This window comes from Drosophila biarmipes, unplaced genomic scaffold (assembly GCF_025231255.1).
Source record: "Drosophila biarmipes strain raj3 unplaced genomic scaffold, RU_DBia_V1.1 ptg000007l, whole genome shotgun sequence".
Lineage (NCBI taxonomy): Eukaryota > Metazoa > Arthropoda > Insecta > Diptera > Drosophilidae > Drosophila > Drosophila biarmipes.
The window spans coordinates 948293-970929 of NW_026114528.1; the positions used below are offsets into that span (position 1 = coordinate 948293).

A 22637-nucleotide genomic window follows, 5' to 3' on the forward strand; every position below is an offset into this window, starting at 1 on the left:
CGCTTTGCACCAAGATCTTATTATTACATACATTAAATACCCTATAATTATTGATCGTTGTGAAATTTACAACCTAAGATCCATTTCGCACAGTGATGGAAAATTGTTAATCAAAAATCATGTCGCAAAATCTTGTTTTACCAGATTACTAAATGGAGAAAAATCTTTATGTAATAAAATAAGAAAATAAATAAAAATGTATATGTAATTCAAGAAGCCATTTTTATAAACGGAGTTCATACAGTTAATGACACTTATTTAGATGGATCATATTTAATAACCTTTAATGGCACCACAAAAATTAATAATAAATACTAAACTAATGTAGACAATAAGATATTGGAATACATCACTGCACGAAAATATACTGACTTCTTAATTTTCGAATATATTATTTCAAATGATTCGGAACTCTCATTCGATAATATTAACGTATTAAATCCTTTTATTCAAATTAAACAAACTCAAAATCAATTACATTAATATTGATCATAATCGCATTTTTACATTTAATTACCATGACTTTAATTAAATACAGAAAATTCTTAATATTCAAACCACGGCAAATTCAAATTGAAATACAACCAGAAACTAACAATGAAAATACTGTACAGGAAAATATCATTGTCGAATTGAATTTGTCACCTAAATTCATTATACCCATCAGTTCTAATGAATCGGGACGATTCAATTTAGAATGGGGGGAGTTATATGACACATTACTTATGGGCCCTTGCCCAATTTGAGCCAAGAGCTTTTTTCCATTCTTTAAACAAAGCCTCCAATCGATTCCACCCAGATCAGTTTCACACTCTCCGCTCCAAATGGATTCTGTAAACATCCAAGCCGATATTGTAAACACCAGAGCCCCAAGTCCGCTAACGTAAACATCGATTTGTGGCAGAATTTCAATTCTGCAATATTGCAATTTCAAATTTAATTGACAATTTTCTTCATCCTATTTTTCGACTCTCTTGGATGATTCTCTTAATCAGATTTATTCTGAGAAATCTCTCAAGCCGAGGTTTGATTATGGATTATTGAACCAAAGTAAGGCAGTCCGTTTTTGAATCCGAATTGATCGGTCGACAACTTGAATATCGCGAGCAGTGAAAATTAAGTTCGGTACTAATAAAAATTGTGTCTAGTGAATAAGAATTAACAATAAAAAATTATATTTTTTTAAAAAATTCACTAAGTTTTAATTTAATTTGCACATTACCTGGCTTGTAACTGCAGTAAACTTGAGCATTCAAACATTCTCCTCAAATTTAATTATAAAGGCTTGTTTTTTGTTGTTTCTGTTATTTTTTTGCAAATGGCTTTTAATACATTTTTCATGTCAATGTAGCTGGACATAAATACAATTATTACGCAGCATTTCCGACTTTCCAAGAACCGTGTCAAAGCCCTTATTAGAAAAATAAATGCTAAATAGCAGAACAAGTGAAAACAAATTTTTTATTTAAGATTTCCATTTTTTAGATGACTTCGAGAAGTGACTTTGGCGATATCGTGATCGTTCCGCGAAAATTACTTCTTTTTAGGGGTGAAGAAACATTTATGTTCACGCACACCGATATAGAAATTTAATTTTCATGTAACTCGTTTTTATAATTAACTCGTTAAATAAAAACGAAAAGAATTAAAATTAAACTGTATTATCCTTACTTTGTAAATAAAAACTTTAATAAAAAATAAATGTAATATTATTGTTCCTATATACTCGTACATGGTCCATTTTTTTATTTACTGTCCTTACATTACTATCCTTATTTTACTATTATTTCTGTGCTATCCCTAACTCTGCTAAATATATTTACATGTTTGTTTTTGTTTAAAAAGATAAGCCTATCGACAACGGTCGATGATAGAGGCGTGCGACGCTCACTTACAGCCTTACTGAAAACTCTTTCAGACTCACACGAAGATGCGGGAGAGTAGAAGTATTCCTTACTTATGTATACCTATTATGTATATTTATGAACATAAAGATTAACGTAATATATATTCCAACACCACCAACAAAAATAACTAAAATAACAATATTCTGTTAATAATTTATTATTTAATTAAATAATGTACGAACATGTACTTAATATTCGTTGATTTTGGCATCGATGTTTCTCCACCTCTACTCTCTTTGGGAAGAAACGTGCCACTTCGGTGGCACTTGTCGGAGTCTCGGAGAAGTGCCTTCCGCAATAGCAAGTACTTGCAGGATCCACACGAGTAAGTGCATTCTATTTTTAGATTTTTTGATCTCAGTTTAATGTGAGTGTAAACAGCTAAATTTTTGACGGATATAGGAGCTGCATATTGCGAAACCAATCTATGGCCATTTGTTTTGCCTGTTCGTTATTCTTTAGCGTTATGACCCGCTAAAGGTACAGGTCTTTTACACCTTTTCCGCTGGGAAAACATGATTACATAATTTTAAAATGTACCATTTCAAAACTCTGCACTAAGAGTTAGCACATATGTAAAATTTTCGATTTTAAAAAAATAACGGCTAACGTAAACTTTAGTACGATAAAGATTCCGCCCGACTTATACTGTGCATTTTTCTAGCACGATAACATGGCGCACAGCGCCATACATTAGTTAAAATAAACACTCGTGCTGAACACTGAAGAGCGAGGATTAACGGTACTAGGAGCCTTATATAAGCGGGTCCAGAGTTGGAAGCTGGATCAGTCAAAGAGATACTGGCGTGAAAGTAAAAAGGACGTTCGGGACAGCATATGTAAGTCTCTGAATTGAGACACAGAGGCGAGTGCACGGCCAAGTTGAATTGAGTTGCGGTCGACTGCTAGAGGGGCGCCGCCAAGCAATAATATCGCCGAGCGGCACAGGAGTTTGTCAGAAGTACATCCGCACGAGAGATTGGCAAAAGGGATTCATAAACTTCAGGTACGACTACAACAGCCCGAGGGCAGGCTGGTGTAAACCGGACGATTGCCCGGAGCGTCAAAAGGAAATGAGTGAATAGCTGGCGGAACTGGGTGGAGCAAGGAACAGGATGCTGTGGCTGACAAGACGGTTAAGTTGAGAGCTTGGCTCCTGTTCATATTAGTCCGTGAACGATGACGCTTACATAACCCCGACAGACCTACATTACGTCCCCCTCACAAGTGACGGCAGAAGTACCGGGAGCAGCGGAAGCCGCCGAAAGCGGAAGACTGCAAGAAGCACCAACGCAAGAAGCACTATAACAAGACAGCTAAACTTTGTAATGCGGGGCCGAGAATAAACGTCCTTAGAACTGGTGTTACCACATGACTTTTAAATGAGTATTGGGATTATAAAAGCCCAAACGTAAATACTTTAATTGAAAATTATTGAACGTTAAAACAAATTTTTAATCGTAATTCTTCCAGAAATCTTTTTATCCGAACATCGGGGTAAATAGACAATTACCCAAGAAAATACATGTCTAGAACAAAGTTTAAATGCATTACTGTATTATAAAATCTAAAAAAAAACTGTTATGTAGAAGAAAAGATTTTTAAATTTGGTCAACAATTTTGCAGCCCTTTACATTTTAGGAAGATTTTATATCTTAATAATATTAATAATAGTTTACATGTACTAGCCTAATTTATATTAAAAGTTTAATTAATGAAAAAATGTTATATAATATATGAAAATCAAATATTTAGATTAAACACAAAGAGCCAGTTTCTGATGTTCATATTGTATTCGAATAATTCGGCGTGAAAAATAATTATTTGTTGTCAGGGAAGTCAGGAATCATCAAGTAGAAAGTTTCATAACACGTCATAAATTACCTTCAGGTAATTTCTTATTGTGGAAAGTAGTAATTTATCAAACCTAATTTGTTATTTTACGTATACATTTCAATTCGTTTATTATAATTTTAATGTATATGAGAAAAAGACAATAAGTTAACGGAATAAATGTATTTAGCTTAACACATAAGTTTTTAAAGTGCATTTTCCGGTTGTCCTTTGAATTTTAAAGTTTCTTCGAAAATCAATGATTTTAAGGCATTCCGAGAAATGTCATTATTTTCCATATTTATCCGAAACGGAACTTCAGCAACAGGCTAAATGTAATAAATACATTATTGGTTTTTTATAATATTATATAAAGTTATAGTTCTTATCAAAGTAATAATGTGCTTGATTAGCATATTAGCTCGATTAGCTGTTGTCAAATTTTTACCGATACAATATAGAATGAATATAGAGTTTGAATTCAGATCGATAGACCGACCACAGCGATTTTTTTTTGTTTTCAACTCATTTAAAATCCTTTCAAAATCATAAGACACGAATGATTTTGGCACCATCTAAATTTATAAAACTTGTGTTTGTTAGTATAAGCTAAAAGAGTATCTTTGAATAAAAATAAAATAAAATAACTTTTGTCCCCCATATTCTCAACACATTTGAATCAAACAATCCAGTTCATGAAAAAGTTCGCGTATTAAGCAGGACCTTTGTGGGCGTGGCACCTTCCTGAAATAAACTTGCGCTTCTCAAGATTCTATAGAACTTGCATGCTTAGTCCCAATATTATACCTTTTTTTGTTTCCGAGATCCCACCGTTCATGTGGACAGATAGTCAGACGGAAATGACTAGATCGACTGGTGATCCTAATATCGTGTCGCAAACGCTTCCTTCTTCTATAACAACTTTCCATTGATTTAGACAAATAACGGTTCCCTGCAGCTAACCGAACGAATTACCCTCTGCAAAAGAATGATTAATAAATATAAAACCGACTTCTCGTCAACTTCAACCCTATAAGAAGTTGGACTATTCTAAAACATTTCTAAATTTAACCAAGAAATATTTTAACTTTGTTGCAGAAAGATCTCATACCACAGACGTGCCAAATGATCAATTTTTACGATGGCACAATTTCAGTACCTACGACAAGGCCGTTCTTAGCATAAACGTGAGCGTGAAGCAGCCTCACGAAGGTATGGAGGACGTGAATCATGTTTAGGAGCCTCCGGAGCTTAAGAAAGGCTCATGGACGATAAATAAATTGTTGGATGCTTTCTATTCGGTCAATGGCTGACAGACATCACGCCTTAATTGAGGGTACCCAATTAATGGAGGGCGAGAATGTTCGCTCCCAAGGGGTGCTCAACATGACCAGCACCCAACAAATCAGTACCAGTCGTTCAGCGTCACCTACTGGTTATAAGAATTGCTGATCATCAATGTCAACGGATGACTTAAAGTCTCATTAAGTCGACGATTCACTGACCCGTCCAGATGGTCCGCACATTGCTGCAGTGTCGCTAACTGCTACCAACATCGAAATAACCAAGTACCATTTTAAGAATAAATCAGTTATCGACGCACTCATACCTCCGCGGTTCTACGTCCTACGTCTGGGAATAGGCCTCGTAACACATCTCAACTAGCGCAGCTAACCTCCGTTAGCTCAAACCTCAGCGCTGTGCCCGCATCGCCTCTCCGTGCACCGTCGCGACTTAATCGTCCTCCCATAAAAGCGGCCCCGTGCCAGCGACAAGGCGCTCACTATAACCCCCTTGTCCAGCGGCGTGACTAGAAGTGCCTACTTCGGTTGGGCACCAACAATTTTATTGTCTTAAGTAAATCATATACCACATTTTTTTGCCCGATTACTGGGTCTATTCTTTGTTTCCAGTCCAGATTGTGTTTGCATATTTAGAACCTCGGCAATTATCTTACCAGAAGAGCTGTATCACCCAACGCTGAAACTGACTATTGACACGTGTACAAAATTGCATCCACTTTCGGAAAAGTCAGCTAAACGCTTTCCCTGCTTTCATATATCAAACTTTGGACTCATAAATAACCTTATAGCTTGCTCAGATTGGTCTAATACTTATGTACTAACAAAACTGAATATTTTTTAACACAGTTTTTGAATTGGGTCGTCTTAAAATTAAAAAGTCTAGACAATTCAGGCTATCGGTTCGGTTTGTAAAAGAACGGCCCAAATACATAAAAATATTAAGTTTGTTTTTTCAGGTAGGCTAGAGATGCAATCAATTTAGCAAATTAGCGGGCAAGCAGACGCATATAATACCCCATTCGATTAAACAGCAATCTAAAAATACCTAACAGCCCATTTTACGGTTAAGCGTGAGTATCAGCTATGTGCTCTTAACAAAGGTAGCAACACTTCAGTATAATTTTATCAACCCGTTATCAAGACTTCTTTGAATATTTTACAGGAGACTGTGTAGTCTCTGACAGTCATGTACTGGGAAAAAGCTTTGGACACCTTTATCAGAGTCCTGAATGGCAGCCTATCGCAATTACTGGTAATTAAAGAGCCTCCCTAGGAATTATTAGACAATTTCGTATTTCGGAAAAGCCCTTGTTTCGCCAAACCTTTGCAAAACCACATAAATGAAAGTGAAGATCAACTGTATGGAAGCCTGCTAAGTGCTATATATTCAGAGAGAGCGGTAAAAGAGAGTTTGGAGACTACACTTGAAGAAAGTTGAGAGTGTACGGGGAAAAAGACTTTAGATAGTACGAGGAAATATAGTTTGGCGCAGAGATAGATGTTGATGTGCCAAGCAAGAAAGTTTTGCGAAAAGGAGCGGAGAGAGACGAGAGAGCGCTGGCGCACCGAAAGCGAAGGATAAACAGCGCTTGATACCTTTGTGTGGTGCCGTGAGCAGAGGTCGAAAAGGAGAAGCCGAAGATTAACGGCACCAGGAGCAACGTTGATACGTTCGGGACAGCACATGTAAGTCTCTGAATTGAGACACAGAGGCGAGTACACGGCTAAGCTGAGTGGAGTCTCGGTTGACTGGTGCAGGGGCACCGCCAAGCAATAAAATCGCCGAGCGGCGCAGTACTTTGTCAGCAGTACTGCCGCACGCAAGATTGGCGAAATGGATTCGTAAGCTTCAGGTACGACTACAACAACTCGAGGGAAGGCTGGTGTATACCGGACGGTTGCATAGAGCGTCAAAGGAAAATGAGTAAGCAGCTAGGTGGGACGGAGCAAGGAACAGGATGCTGTGGTTGACAAGGCGGTTAAGTTGAGAGCTCGGCTCCTGTTCACAGTACTGCGGGAACGATGACGTTTCCATAAGCCCTACGGCCCAACATTTCGTCACCGAAAGCGGAAGACTGCAAGAAGCACCAACGCAAGAAGCACTATAACAAGACAGCTAAACTTTGTAACGCGGAGCCGAGAATGAATTGTCGTTACTCTACGAGTAACTGGTAACATGATTTTTAAATGAGTATTTACATTTATTATAATGATTATAAAAAACGAAAACAAAACAAAATAAATACCCAAACGCAAGTACCTTAATTGCAAATTATTGAACGTTAAAACTAATTTTTAATCGCGGTTTATCCAGGAAAACTTTTACTCCGAACATCGGGGTAAATAGAGTATTACCCAAGAAAATAAATGTCTAGAAATGTCTAGATGTCTGTATTATAAAATCTGAATAAACTGTAATGTAAAATATATCTGAAAAAATGTCCAGAGAAAATCTTACCTGAGGCACAAATCGGAAAATTAAGAAATGTAACCAAATCTGTTAAAAGATTTAAAACGCATTTATTTTTAATCACTATATAAATTTATTTTCATTACTTCAAATGAATAAATTCATAGACTTTACCAAGTGTTTTCTTTAGATTTTAATATATTGTTATACTTATATAATTTTACGATTACAAATGATTAACATGTTGGTCATCGAAACTAAGCTTTTTGATAATAATGTCTCATTAGAAGACTTTTGGAAAATCGTTTTATGTATTAAGAATTATTTAGAAGAAAAGATTTTTAAATTTGGTCAACAATTTTGCAGCCCTTTACATTTTATGTAGATTTTGTATCTTAATAAAATATTTTAGTTCACATGTACTAGCCTAATATATGAAAATCAAATATTTAGATTAAACACAAAGGGCCAGTTTCTGATGTCCATACTAATGTTGTATTTGAATAATTCGGCGTGAAAAATAATTATTTGCTGTCATGGAAGTCAGTTTCATAACACGTAATAAATTACCTTCAGTTAATTTCTTATTGTGGAAAGTAGTAGTTTATCAAACCAATTTGTTATTATATGATCCAATTCGTTTTATTATCTTTAAAATTTTAATGAATATGAGAAAAAGACCCTTAGCAATAAGTTAACGGAATAAATGTATTTAACTTAACACATAAGATTTTCCATATTTATCCGAAACGGAACTTCAGCAACAGGCTAAATGTAAAAAATACATAATTGGTTTATTATAATATTATATAAATTTATAGTTCTTATCAAAGTAATAATGTGCTTGATTAGCACATTAGCTCGATTAGCTGTTGTCAAATTTTTACCGATACAATATAGAATAGAATATAGAGTTTGAATTCAGATCGATAGACCACAGTTTCATAGTATAAACAAGAAAAGGAAGTTAACTTCAGCAAGCCGAAGTTTGTATACCCTTGCAGTTATAAGAAATAATCAACTTTAGTAACACCATGTACAATTTTTAAGGATTGTTGCTGACATCAATAATATTAAAATAAAAATTTTTCATTGTTTTTTTAGACCATTTTTTGACATCTATATGTTTTTTCTGATTTTTATTAAATTGAATTCGAAATTCTTAAAAATATAAAAAATGGTATTTCCAATATTATAAGATAATATTTCAAAAGCCCCAAAGCTTTAATTTGTTTCATATTATTTTCCCACCAATTTTCTGATCGTTTCTATGACAGCTATATGATATAGTCGTCCGATTTTGATAAACTTTAACTCGAAATTCAGAACTAAAGAAAAATTGTTATTTCCAAGCTTTGAAGGTTATATGTCAAAAAGTGCTGTTGTCTTATATTATTTGTCCACCAATTTTCCGATCGTTCCTATGGCAGCTATATGATATAGTTGTCCGATTGTCAAATTTAATTCGAAATTCAGAACTAATTAAAAAATGTTATTTCCAAGATTAGAGGGTTATATGTGAAAAAACACCGAAAATATATTTTTTTCATATTATTTTACGACTAATTTTCCGATCGTTCCTATGACAGCTATATGATATAGTCTTCCGATTTTGATACAATTTAATTTGAAATTCAAAACCCATTAAAATATGTTATTTCTTTTTAATTTTTTTCCCGATAGTTCCTATGGGAGCTATAAGATATAGTTGTCCGATCCGGCTTCGACTTATATACTACCTGCAATAGAAAGAAGACTTTTGGGAAAGTTTTAGCCCGATAGCTGTAAAACTGAGAGACTAGTTTGCGTAGAAACGGACGGACAGACGAACATGGCTCGTCTTGGGACGAGTGACTGAAATCATTATACCCTCTGCAAGGGTATAAAAATGACCACAATTAAAGGAACAGCGATTTTTTTTGTTTTGTTTTCAGCTTATTTGAAATCCTATCAAAATTATAAAACACCAATGATTTTGGCACCATCCAAATTTTTAAAATTTATTGAACTTGCATGCTTAGTCCCAATATTAAAGCTTTTTTAGTTTCCGAGATCCACCCTTTCACATGGACGGATAGTCAGACGGACATGACTAGATAGACTGGTGATCTTGATAATCACTATATAAATTTATTTTCATTACTTCAAATGAATAAATTCATAGACTTTACCAAGTGTTTTCTTTAGATTTTAATATATTGTTATACTTATATAATTTTACGATTACAAATGATTAACATGTTGGTCATCGAAACTAAGCTTTTTGATAATAATGTCTCATTAGAAGACTTTTGGAAAATCGTTTTATGTATTAAGAATTATTTAGAAGAAAAGATTTTTAAATTTGGTCAACAATTTTGCAGCCCTTTACATTTTATGTAGATTTTGTATCTTAATAAAATATTTTAGTTCACATGTACTAGCCTAATATATGAAAATCAAATATTTAGATTAAACACAAAGGGCCAGTTTCTGATGTCCATACTAATGTTGTATTTGAATAATTCGGCGTGAAAAATAATTATTTGCTGTCATGGAAGTCAGTTTCATAACACGTAATAAATTACCTTCAGTTAATTTCTTATTGTGGAAAGTAGTAGTTTATCAAACCAATTTGTTATTATATGATCCAATTCGTTTTATTATCTTTAAAATTTTAATGAATATGAGAAAAAGACCCTTAGCAATAAGTTAACGGAATAAATGTATTTAACTTAACACATAAGATTTTAAAGTGCATTTTCCGGTTGTCCTTTGAATTTTAAAGTTTCTTCGAAAATCAATGACTTTAAGGCATCTCGAGAAATGTCATCATTTTCCATATTTATCCGAAACGGAACTTCAGCAACAGGCTAAATGTAAAAAATACATAATTGGTTTATTATAATATTATATAAATTTATAGTTCTTATCAAAGTAATAATGTGCTTGATTAGCACATTAGCTCGATTAGCTGTTGTCAAATTTTTACCGATACAATATAGAATAGAATATAGAGTTTGAATTCAGATCGATAGACCACAGTTTCATAGTATAAACAAGAAAAGGAAGTTAACTTCAGCAAGCCGAAGTTTGTATACCCTTGCAGTTATAAGAAATAATCAACTTTAGTAACACCATGTACAATTTTTAAGGATTGTTGCTGACATCAATAATATTGAAATAAAAATTTTTCATTGTTTTTTTAGACCATTTTTTGACATCTATATGTTTTTTCTGATTTTTATTAAATTGAATTCGAAATTCTTAAAAATATAAAAATTGGTATTTCCAATATTATAAGATAATATGTCAAAAGCCCCAAAGCTTTAATTTGTTTCATATTATTTTCCCACCAATTTACTGATCGTTTCTATGACAGCTATATTATATAGTCGTCCGATTTTGATAAACTTTAACTCGAAATTCAGAACTAAAGAAAAATTGTTATTTCCAAGCTTTGAAGGTTATATGTCAAAAAGTGCTGTTGTCTTATATTATTTGTCCACCAATTTTCCGATCGTTCCTATGGCAGCTATATGATATAGTTGTCCGATTGTCAAATTTAATTCGAAATTCAGAACTAATTAAAAAATGTTATTTCCAAGATTAGAGGGTTATATGTGAAAAAACACCGAAAATATATTTTTTTCATATTATTTTACGACTAATTTTCCGATCGTTCCTATGACAGCTATATGATATAGTCTTCCGATTTTGATACAATTTAATTTGAAATTCAAAACCCATTAAAATATGTTATTTCTTTTTAATTTTTTTCCCGATAGTTCCTATGGGAGCTATAAGATATAGTTGTCCGATCCGGCTTCGACTTATATACTACCTGCAATAGAAAGAAGACTTTTGGGAAAGTTTTAGCCCGATAGCTGTAAAACTGAGAGACTAGTTTGCGTAGAAACGGACGGACAGACGAACATGGCTCGTCTTGGGACGAGTGACTGAAATCATTATACCCTCTGCAAGGGTATAAAAATGACCACAATTAAAGGAACAGCGATTTTTTTTGTTTTGTTTTCAGCTTATTTGAAATCCTATCAAAATTATAAAACACCAATGATTTTGGCACCATCCAAATTTTTAAAATTTATTGAACTTGCATGCTTAGTCCCAATATTAAAGCTTTTTTAGTTTCCGAGATCCACCCTTTCACATGGACGGATAGTCAGACGGACATGACTAGATAGACTGGTGATCTTGATAATCACTATATAAATTTATTTTCATTACTTCAAATGAATAAATTCATAGACTTTACCAAGTGTTTTCTTTAGATTTTAATATATTGTTATACTTATATAATTTTACGATTACAAATGATTAACATGTTGGTCATCGAAACTAAGCTTTTTGATAATAATGTCTCATTAGAAGACTTTTGGAAAATCGTTTTATGTATTAAGAATTATTTAGAAGAAAAGATTTTTAAATTTGGTCAACAATTTTGCAGCCCTTTACATTTTATGTAGATTTTGTATCTTAATAAAATATTTTAGTTCACATGTACTAGCCTAATATATGAAAATCAAATATTTAGATTAAACACAAAGGGCCAGTTTCTGATGTCCATACTAATGTTGTATTTGAATAATTCGGCGTGAAAAATAATTATTTGCTGTCATGGAAGTCAGTTTCATAACACGTAATAAATTACCTTCAGTTAATTTCTTATTGTGGAAAGTAGTAGTTTATCAAACCAATTTGTTATTATATGATCCAATTCGTTTTATTATCTTTAAAATTTTAATGAATATGAGAAAAAGACCCTTAGCAATAAGTTAACGGAATAAATGTATTTAACTTAACACATAAGATTTTAAAGTGCATTTTCCGGTTGTCCTTTGAATTTTAAAGTTTCTTCGAAAATCAATGACTTTAAGGCATCTCGAGAAATGTCATCATTTTCCATATTTATCCGAAACGGAACTTCAGCAACAGGCTAAATGTAAAAAATACATAATTGGTTTATTATAATATTATATAAATTTATAGTTCTTATCAAAGTAATAATGTGCTTGATTAGCACATTAGCTCGATTAGCTGTTGTCAAATTTTTACCGATACAATATAGAATAGAATATAGAGTTTGAATTCAGATCGATAGACCACAGTTTCATAGTATAAACAAGAAAAGGAAGTTAACTTCAGCAAGCCGAAGTTTGTATACCCTTGCAGTTATAAGAAATAATCAACTTTAGTAACACCATGTACAATTTTTAAGGATTGTTGCTGACATCAATAATATTGAAATAAAAATTTTTCATTGTTTTTTTAGACCATTTTTTGACATCTATATGTTTTTTCTGATTTTTATTAAATTGAATTCGAAATTCTTAAAAATATAAAAATTGGTATTTCCAATATTATAAGATAATATGTCAAAAGCCCCAAAGCTTTAATTTGTTTCATATTATTTTCCCACCAATTTACTGATCGTTTCTATGACAGCTATATTATATAGTCGTCCGATTTTGATAAACTTTAACTCGAAATTCAGAACTAAAGAAAAATTGTTATTTCCAAGCTTTGAAGGTTATATGTCAAAAAGTGCTGTTGTCTTATATTATTTGTCCACCAATTTTCCGATCGTTCCTATGGCAGCTATATGATATAGTTGTCCGATTGTCAAATTTAATTCGAAATTCAGAACTAATTAAAAAATGTTATTTCCAAGATAAGAGGGCTATATGTGAAAAAACACCGAAAATATATTTTTTTCATATTATTTTACGACTAATTTTCCGATCGTTCCTATGACAGCTATATGATATAGTCTTCCGATTTTGATAAAATTTAATTTGAAATTCAAAACCCATTAAAATATGTTATTTCTTTTTAATTTTTTTTCCCGATAGTTCCTATGGTAGCTATAAGATATAGTTGTCCGATCCGGCTTCGACTTATATACTACCTGCAATAGAAAGAAGACTTTTGGGAAAGTTTTAGCCCGATAGCTGTAAAACTGAGAGACTAGTTTGCGTAGAAACGGACGGACAGACGAACATGGCTCGTCTTGGGACGAGTGACTGAAATCATTATACCCTCTGCAAGGGTTTAAAAATGACCACAATTAAAGGAACAGCGATTTTTTTTGTTTTGTTTTCAGCTTATTTGTAATCCTATCAAAATTATAAAACACCAATGATTTTGGCACCATCCAAATTTTTAAAATTTATTGAACTTGCATGCTTAGTCCCAATATTATAGCTTTTTTAGTTTCCGAGATCCACCCTTTCACATGGACGGATAGTCAGACGGACATGACTAGATAGACTGGTGATCTTGATATCGTGTCGCAAACGCTTCCTTCTTCCTATAACACACTTTCCATCAATTTAGACACCGAGAAAAATAATGTTGGAAAATATTATACTTATTGCGATAAGTTTAGCGCACCCCATCTTTCAGTATCTGCTTTTACACTCACTTGTGCAGTAAGTGTAAAATCTAACAGCAAGAAAAATACATTATGATTTTATGTTTGTATAAATTATTTTCTCAGGCGAATCACTATAAATCAAAATGGTAGTGTTGCTATGATTTCTATCCAAAGAAATCTTTAATTTTGTAAAATAAGTAAACACGTGTATCAGGTCTTAGCCGAAGAAAAAATTTTTTTTTTAATTTGTAGAAAAAAGCTAGTTTTCAAAAAATCTATATCTCCACCTTTTATTATCCGAAATACAATTTTTGAAGCACACCAAATTTTTAATTTCTTTAAATTTGTAGAAAAAAGCTAGTTTTCAAGAAATCTATATCTCCACCTGTTATTATCCGAAATACAATTTTCGAAGCACACCAAATTTTTAATTTCTTTAAAAAAAAAACAAAATTTAATTTTAAAAAATTTTTTAACTATTTTTTTTTAATTTTGAAATTTGTCACCTGCAATCCGTTTTTTATGCAAAGGTGGGAGCCATTTTTTGTTTTCAAGATATCGAATTTAATGTAAGCCCTCTGATATCTTCAGATGCCATCTCGCTCGCTCTCATAAGAACCTTATGGCGTTTGTATTCCTGAGTTATTTAGCAATCTGTTGATAAATTCTTAATAAAAAAGGAAATATAATTACTTTAGATCAAAATAGTATTTATTTTACCAAATTCAAATTTTTTTATTAATTTTATTTTATTTGTTTGCATAGGTTTTTTTTTTAAATATATTTACTACATTTATAATGCAATTATTTTAACACAAGTAGATTTTTCTTATAATGAATAGCGCTTAGCTATAGCTAATATTTGGTTTTTTATAAGGTTAGTTATACTTTGCAGACTAGCTAACCTTTTTTCTGTGCCGTCAAGGGAAAAAAGTGTCACTTAGCCTCTAAACCAAAATCATTTTAGGTGATGAGAAACTTTTTTTTGTATTGCGCGCTAGCTCTATTCGTAAAATTTGTTATTTTTTTTTACTTTTGCTGCCAAAAAACATTAAAAATAAGTTATAGCTGAGCACTATTTCGATTTAGCGTCGCTTTTTACTTTTACTTATGTGCTGCGAGTTTTTGTCTTTTCCAGTGATTTTGTGCGAGTGTTCTGTTTGTATTTATTTACAAAGATTAGTCTAACAATTGTGCTAGTAATTCTAAATAGATCTCTCAGTAAACGGGTACGTGTTAATAGTTATTTTAGCATTTCTATTAAATTTTTTTAATCTCATAGCTTTGTTTTTGTAACTTACGCTCCTAAACTTGCTAAAACTCTTATACTCTCTCTCAACGTGCTCTCTATGCACCCGCTGAATTTCTAGTAGACTTTTTCGGTGCTATTTTCTGCAACTCTCTCTCTCTTGCTTGATTTACTTTGTATTTGTTCGTACTGAAAGTTGTTAGTGTCGCACAAGCCACGCTCAGTCGATAGAATATTTTTTTTTCTCTCGTGCTCTCTTACGTTTTGATAAATTTTCGCGATCTCGCACTCTTATTTCTTTTTTGTGTTTTGTGCCTTTGTGATTTTTGAATTTGATCCCAGTGCCAAATTTACTTTAAGGTATTTTTGATATTTTATTTCAGTTGTTTGTCTTATAATGGCCCTTGTCTGTTCCAAGAAAAACTGCACACTTGCGTCTTCAACGAAAGACCCCTTTATTTTTAGCTGGCTCTGCGATTCGATGATGCACGTCAAATGTGCAGGATTCACCGGCAGAGTAAAAGATTATGTGGTCATGTGGTTCCTGCAAGGAAATGGTGGTTGAGATGAGCGGCTTTATGAAGCAGACCCGAAACAGCCTGTTGAATATCTCGGGTGCTTTTTAGCAACTCAATGAGGGGTTCAATACCGTCTGTGCCCAGTTGAATAATAAAAAATTATTAACAGAGTCGCCTAAACGCAAGAAGGCCAGCTTAACCGCCGTTAATACCACCATGGAATCCAACCCAAATCCGAACTTGGTAGCAGCAGTTCCTGCCAACACAGGGGTAAGCGAACCAACTATGCGTATGGACACAGCTAGCTCGATTGAAGTCCTTGTTTCCGGACTAAAAGCTTCTGTACTGGCGAAGTCAAATAAATCGACCAAATTATTATTTACCTCCCTTGTCCGTCCTATTTTGGAATACTTTTCGTCGGTTTGGAGTCCACAATATCAAGTGAATATCGACCGTATTGAGTCGGTACAAAAAAACTTTCTCTTATTTGCCCTGCGTAGTTTGAACTGGGATCAAAACGTAAGGCTTCCTTCCTACGAGAGTAGATTACAATTGCTTAACTTACTTACACTTGTAAATCGTAGAACAATGCTTGGTACTATTTTTATACAAAATCTTATAAGAGGTGACATTGATTCTGCAGATCTTTTAAACCGCCTAACATTCAACGTTCCCGTTAGACTAACACGAAATTATTGTCCTCTAAATTTGCCACGATGTACATCAAATTTTTGTCTGCACGAGCCCTTTCGCGTTCTATGTAATAACTATAATAAACTCATTTAATTTGCATTTCAACATCTATCCCGGTATTAAAAACTAACTCATTTGCTTAATAATCGTTGCCAAAATTTGGCCACATAGTAAACAAAAATTGTAGATCATGGTGTCTACATTCTAGGCCAAACAAGAACATTTTGTACATTTTATGTTTTTTTTTTTGAGTACTTTTTTTTATTTGCACGCAATTATTTGGCTAATATATTGACAGGATTTAGAGCTTTTGTCAGCGCGGAGGTCAAAACTTGTTTTGGGGTTTCAAAAAATAAAAACTAGTTCTCACCATTTTACATGGTAAGGTCTGTAATGTTATCAAAAATGAAAAAAAAATGTTGTTGATATTTAGACCGTGCGAAAAAAATGATTTCCCACCCCCAACTTTGTCGGCGTTTTAAACTTAGTCAATATTAGTAAAATTTGGAAAATTCCGAAAATTTGAAGAATTTGAATTTGAGAAATAAAACCAATTCAAGGCTACCCATATGAAAAAAATATATTTATATATACATTAATGTGCGTCAAATTAGCGTCGGTGACTTAGCGGTAATTGGAGAACGGTAGAATTCGATACGTGGGACAATTTTTTTTTTTTTTTTGATTTTCGTAAATACACTATCCAGACGTTTCCACTTGTTAAACGACTGGATAGTGCATTACGTTTTCAGCTGCAATGAAAATAAGGGTAAATAACATTTATCCTGTTTTTGTACGTAAGCCAAAGGATACTTGCACATGATGAATGCTATGAATTATGTACTTGGCGATTTATCAATAAAAACCTTTTGTGGTAAAGGTCGTGGCTGAATTGGTTTTCTCGGTGGCCTAGACAGTGTGACCGTGGAGGAAAAGAAAAAACTTTCTCGAAAACTGACGGCTTGTCCTTCGCCGAACCGTATTAGTTAAATAGTAAATTTAACAAACGAAATTTCGATAGGCACGGTTAGCCGCAGCCCAAAGAATAAGAAATTTTATCTTTTGAAGTATTCTTGCAAAAACGTCATTTGGATTCGTCGGAAAGTATGTAATAGGTAGAAGATGCGTTACCGACCCCATAAAGCTTACATATATATTTTTGATTAGGATCTTAGCCGTGTCATCCTAGAAATGAGTGTCTGTCCGTATGGACGCTGAGATGTCGGAAATTATAAGAGATAGAGTTTAGTAGTTTGTTTTTAGAATGGTGCCAATTTTAATATGTATTTATTTTTAACTGAAATATATTAGTCAATACCTAACGAAAGACCTTAAAAAAAGTTGGCGACATCTATTCTAACGCCTACAAATGGGCAAAACGATTTAATCAGTCTGCCATATATTATAATAGCGGGTAGGTTGCGCTATACAATATCGCGCAGTAAGGAAACTGCTGAATCTACACTTCGAAGTTGCCGCCAACAACCAGACCCCTCGCCTCGCACGAGGGAAAGGAATACAATTATTCGCAATATGCTCAAAAGAAAACGGAAATAAATATAGAATATGAATAAATGGCCTGTAAGTACAATTTTGCAGGTAAGAAAAAGAACTTAATTTCTAAGAACAAAAATCTCTATAATTATCTGGTGTCGGTCTACACTGGGAGAAATCATTTTCTCCGAAATTAAAAAGTATTTATAAAAAAGAAAGTGGAAACCCCAAAAATCAAGACATTTAAAGAAAGCATTATCACACCAGGGGCCTCTAGATATTATAAAGTCGGTTCCCGAGTTCGATGGGAAGCAAGAGATATACATATCCTGGAGACAGGCAGCCATTGCGGAATATAAGTTCTTCGAGCCTTTAATGGCATCGGTCGGCATTATCAAGCAGTGCCCATTCCAAAAAATAAAGTTAGAGGTCCAGCAGCAGCCGTATTAACTTCATTTAATACAGTGCTGAATTTTCACGCCATATTGGCAGGTCTCGATTTTACATACGCAGAGAAGACTCCAACGCATGTGATTCATTTAATTTGCATTTCAACTTCTATCCCGGTATTAAAAACTAATAATTTAACTCATTTGCTTCATTCTTAGTTGTGGGTTTTATTTTCAGTTGAGTCCCGTCTCCATTTGTTTTATGTATCTTCCTTGCAAACTCGCATTTTTTGCCCAAATTGATAAAATGGCCCCGCGCATAACAAGCACGTGCCGTTATGCCACTTGTTTGTACTGTTCGAAGTGCATCAACATTCATATATATTACGAACTAAGGGAGATCTACCACTTCTTAAATATTACGATGTTAATAAACAGCCAACACTTCTTACAATTAAATGATAATTGCGCATGACACAGCCTCAGCGTCTTTTAAATGAGAAATTTAGGAAAGACGCACTCCTTGCGTTCGACTCTGTCATAAGAAAAAAATTAAAAGTTGCTGTTTTCCCAGCACAACCGCGGGATCTACATACAGCATTGGCTCTAGTCAAGTAACGATAGGAGCATGTTTGTGGAAAGCTTTGCCCACGCTGAGAAAAAACAAATAATTATTGACCACCTTCGTAGAAAAATTCTCCCCACCGGCCAAATTCCCTTAATCATGAACAATATAAAAATACGGGGACAATAAAAAACCGTCATTTTGTAAAAAATCAAAACTAGGGTAATAATAAAACTCCCTCTTTCAAACAAAAACCAAGCCCTTATTCAAGCCAGGCCCGCACCTGAGCCGATGGATGTTGATACTCTCTCGCAATTCAGACAATCCAAAAATTGGCGAAAAGGGTAGTCATTACGGAGCCAACAAAAAATTAACTACCTGCCAGAGGAAAAACTCACGGAGGAGATTGAAGATGAATTAGATGCATATGATACTTTCAATTTTTATACCCGTATAATTTTTATACTCGTAGAATGAAAGGGTATACTAGATTCGCCAGAAAGTATGTAACAGGTTTAAGGAAGCGTTTCCGACCCCTAAAGTATATATATTGTTGATCAGGATCACTAGACGAGTCGATCTAGCCATGTTCGTCTGTCCGTCCGTCCGTATGAACGCTGAGATCTGGGAAACTATAAAAGCTAGAATATTCATACTTAGCATGCAGGGCTTCCTATGCAGCGCAAGTTTATTTCAGCGGGGTGCCATGTCCACTCTTACTCCCACAATCCCCGAAAATACATAGCGCCTACAGTTTTTATGATAGAAACAAAATTTAAACTGAAATATATTTGTCTCATCTGTACCTATCGACTCACCAAAAAAGGTGCCACGCCCACTCTAACGGTGGCGCCCTAAAATATCGCTTTGCTGGTTTGGTTTTTCATTATCCATTGGCTCCTGAGCTGAGTAACGGGTTTCTGAAAGTCGAGGCACTCGACTATATCGTTCTTCCTTGTTTAGAATAAAATCCCTGCTCCCGTACATTAGACGAAGGCTAGCAGAGCGTGAAATTAAACTGGTAATTGATACTGTAACTTCAAAAAATTACATTGTACCCCTCCCGATGCTTAAAGGCGTCGTAGAAGTAGAAACCCTGTTCCTTTTAAGTCAATTCATGGCCACACACAAATCATAAAAAAGAATTACTTTCAATTTTTCTAGTTATGCCTCATTTCTTCCTCTTAAACGCTCTTATTATGCAATATAATCCGTTTTTGACAAAATGATCAAAAAAAAAATTTTGACCCAGACGAAATTCTACCTTTTAACATAAACACTATAGCCACAATAAAAACAGATGGGGAACCAGTGTACTCCAAGTCATACCCGCACCTCATAAGGCCATCTAGATCACCGTACAACAATCCAACTTGGGTCGTCGGCAAAAAAAAGAACCGACTCAGATGGGTTAAAAAAGAAGCGATATGGTATTGATTTCAGAAAATTGAACCAACAAATAGTCGACAATAGATACCCTATTATCGCGGTTTTTTAACAATTGATCTTATATCAGGCTTCCACTGTGAGATTATGAATTTTGAATTTTGTAGATTGCCGTTCGGCCTAAAACAATGCTCCTAGCATTTTTCAAAGGGCTGTTGATGATGTATTACGAAAAAAAATTTTCAAAGACATGCTACGTGTATGTCGATGATGTAATAGTTTTTTTCTGACAAAGAAGGACCATGTTAATGATATTCACTGGGTTCTCGATAAACTCTTACAAGCAGGCATGAGGGTGTCACAAGAAAAATCAAAGTTTTCTAAGAAAAAGCGTTGAATATTGGGATTATTAGTATTAGAAGGGGGCTTACCTTTTCAATCTCCGATCCTTTTTGGTATTAAAGTTTTCGAATTAATAGCGAAAATTATTACAGGAATGCTAGAAGGGGAAAATGGAAAAGTAAGCAAGTATCAATAGAGGAAAATTTATATCGAAATGACTAAACAACAGAGGGGCGCATTTCAAAAGAGAAATCCTAGCTTCAGGCTTTACGAAGACGTTTGATTTAACAACGGACGCTTCAGGTCTAAGTCTGATATCTCGCGCGTTACGTGATAACGAGAAAAACTGTGCAATAAACGAATGGGAGCTACATACTTGCCGTAGTCTGGTCCCTAAAAAACCTTCGCAACTACCTATACGTAGTAAAAGATTTACACATTTATACTGATCACCAGCTGTTAACGTTCGCTACGTCAGATAAAAATCCCAATGCGAAACTAAAACGCTGGAAAGGTATTATTGATAATCACAGAGCAAAAGAAATTTACAAGCCAGGCAAAGAAAACCTTGTAGCAGACCGGTTATCTCGCCGAAATATAAACGTCTTACAAGACACCCTTAGAATTGGACGTGGCTACGATACATAGCGAACAGTCGCTTTCCTACGCAATCGACACGACCGACAATCCGGTCAACTACTTCCGAAATCAGATTATAATCAAGGAAGGAAAAAGTTCTTTTGTAGATAACTTTATCTTATTTAAAAGCAAAATGAGACATATAATGAAGTTCTCAAACCGCAATAGCCTTGTTAATACGATTCAAGATGTAATTAATCGGGACATAGTAAAAAGAAATTGTAGTTAATGAGCATAATGGAGCCCAACGTGCTGCTCAGAAAAATGTAAAACAAATTTTACGGGGCTATTTCTTTCTAAATGCTCAGGCTAGCGTCAGAAGTTACTTTTAAATCTGTTCCATGGCTAAATACAGCCGCCACCGCACCAAACAGAAGGTCGGCAAAACACCAGAACCCTCTTACGTAGCGGAAATTCTTCACATCGACATATTCTCGACGAATGGAAATCTTTTTCTGACACGTATTTATAGTGCACAAAGTAACTTTTACATCGTTGATGTAAAAGCCCCAATATTAAATGTAAAAATTATTTACTATGACAACAAGAGGTCACTTAACTCAGAAACGCTAAAATCAATTCTTCTTAATAATTGTAATATTTCCATCTCAAATGCGAAAGATTTCACAGCACCCTTGCCCAAAAATTTAAAAACAAATAGACGACACTGCAAAAGTTTTCTTACTAGCCACAACTAAATACAATAGAACCATCCATTCAGTGACTAACAAAACGCCTAAACAACTAATACACTCTGATTCTGCACAATTTAAGACAGAGATCAGCAAAAATATTCAAAAGGCCAAATAGAAAAGCTTAGACCAGATAAACAAAAACAGAATTTTTTTTAAAATATCAGGTCGGCGACAAAGTTTTCTTGAAATCAAATAAACGCCTGTGGAATAAACTGTCTCCCATACGCTCAGATAAGAAAATTAAGGCAAACCTTGGGAAGAAAGTTCATATTACAGTAGGGAGGTCCATAAGAATAATTTACGATAATAATTATCATTGCATTTTCATTTTATTTTAGGTTTAATAAATAATTCTTAATACTTACGCTAGCGGCTGCCATGACGAACGCTGCACGAATGCCTACTCTAAGCTAGTATGTAAAAAATAACAGTCTACCCGGGTCAGCACCACAACTAGATCCCAGACTTCATGAATGGAGACCTGGATTGCGCAGCACGAATTGTCAGCATCGCGGGCTGCAAAGCTACAGTAGGCGCTACCAGTAGGCTCTGCCTAAAACTGTATGTTGTAGAAGAGTGTCGACAAAAGCGGTCCGGCAAAAAAGAGAGGAAGATCTTCGGAGATTACCGTCTCTTTCTGTGTCTTATAATCAGCTTTCTCGCGGCTCTCAGAGAGACAACATTCGGAACAGTCCTTTTGTTTTGCGCCACTCCGTTATGTTCAGAAAGAAACCAAAAGAAGAAGACATGGTGCATTCTGTTTAAGTTACGAAAAGAGAACCAGTGGCTGTTTAAATTGTGCGCTGAGACACATTTAAATTTATTAATAAAAGTGAT

At 34.2% G+C, this 22637-nt stretch overlaps 1 protein-coding gene and 1 long non-coding RNA gene across 11 annotated transcripts in view; both read right to left on the reverse strand.

Annotated features, from left to right (window-relative positions):
- Positions 1-3743: 3743 nt before the first annotated feature.
- LOC108028907 (mitogen-activated protein kinase ERK-A) overlaps positions 3744-22637 on the reverse strand; it is a 140744-nt gene continuing 121850 nt past the window's right edge. For 6 of the 10 annotated variants that reach the window (XM_050889816.1, XM_050889814.1, XM_050889815.1 and 3 more), the window contains one exon: positions 12226-12390. In XM_050889816.1, coding sequence (XP_050745773.1) covers positions 12268-12390 — 123 coding nt within the window. In that variant the 3' untranslated portion in view covers positions 12226-12267. Of the gene's footprint in view, positions 3792-7897; positions 8223-10141; positions 10307-12225; positions 12391-22637 lie in introns of those variants that run through there. The other 4 variants (XM_050889809.1, XM_050889812.1, XR_007765021.1 and 1 more) reach the window with 3 other exon arrangements.
- On the reverse strand, positions 13597-13989 carry LOC127011744 (uncharacterized). The gene is made up of 2 exons (XR_007765023.1): positions 13825-13989; positions 13597-13764 (listed from the first exon to the last, which is right to left on the reverse strand). It is a non-coding gene; the product is annotated as an uncharacterized LOC127011744 (long non-coding RNA).